Genomic DNA, 1,045 nt, shown 5'->3' on the forward strand with positions numbered 1-1,045 from the left:
ACAAAGAAATATATATTTATTTTTAAAAATCTTTTTAAAAAATTTATTTGGGCGGCCGGTGAGACAGCTCAGCCGTCTAAAGCACCTGCCCAGGGGACCATGGTTTGACCCCCCAGCACCACATGCTGGCCAGCCAAGCCCTCAGGGCAGACTGAGTCCCCCCTCCCAACAAACAAACAAACAAGTATTTGGTACAAAGTCTCACTATGCAGCTTGGACTCATAGTGATCCTCCTGTCTTAGCCTCCCCAGTGCTGGGACTACAGACATGAGCCACCATGCCAGGTTTTGGGGCCAGCATGGCATGAGGTACCAGTGAAGGAATGCAGGTCTTTGCGCTTGCCAGGCAGATGCTTAGACTGCGGAGCTATCTCCACAGCCCAAAAAATACATATTTAAAAGTGAAAAAATGTCATTCTCCTATCCAGTTTCACAAAGTTCCCTAACCATGGTTTGGAATATATCTTTTTCCAAGTGTGTTTTTGGAGTGTGTTGTTCAAATTATTTTAATGTCTTTACCAACGCATGCACACACACACACACAGACAAACAAGTGTTTATATAGGATCCTATCGCTCTGAAACTCGTGTTTTTTACTTAACAACCCGCAACAGAGATTTTTTCCGTGTAGTACGCACAAATCTTTTGCCACAGTTTTTGCCGGTGCCATCGTGTCCCTTTTTCCTCCTTCTCTAAGCAAGTCTGTAATGAAATCCTCAAAACATTTTTTCTGGTGCAGGTTTGTTTGGGGTGGGAATGAAGAAATGGACTTTCTTCTTGTTTCAGGTGTTTAAATACAACCGATTCCTGAGCCCAGATGGATCAGAGAAGAAAGACTTTTACAAGGGTGGGAAACGGTTGAAGAATTACACCATGCCGTGGGGCGCGGGGCACAATCAGTGCCTGGGGAAGGCTTATGCCATCTACAGCATTAAACAGTGAGTGGAGAGGGGGCGGGCCCTGAGGGAGGGGCGGGACATGAGGGTGGGGCGGGGCCCTGAGGGCGGGGCGGGGGGGCGGGGCGGCTCGCCCCATCCGGTTGGCTA

General features: G+C 48.1%; 1 protein-coding gene across 2 annotated transcripts in view; it reads left to right on the plus strand.

Moving 5' to 3' along the window:
• Nucleotides 1–1,045, plus strand: part of Ptgis (prostaglandin I2 synthase) — a 39,430-nt gene that overhangs the window by 35,144 nt on the left and 3,241 nt on the right. For both annotated transcript variants that reach the window (XM_023720778.1, XM_004636046.2), the window contains exon 9: nucleotides 786–937. In XM_023720778.1, coding sequence (XP_023576546.1) covers nucleotides 786–937 — 152 coding nt within the window. The remainder of the gene's footprint in view (nucleotides 1–785; nucleotides 938–1,045) is intronic.

The sequence above is a fragment of the Octodon degus genome, unplaced genomic scaffold (genome assembly GCF_000260255.1).
Source record: "Octodon degus isolate 3935 unplaced genomic scaffold, OctDeg1.0 scaffold00077, whole genome shotgun sequence".
NCBI classification, from domain to species: domain Eukaryota; kingdom Metazoa; phylum Chordata; class Mammalia; order Rodentia; family Octodontidae; genus Octodon; species Octodon degus.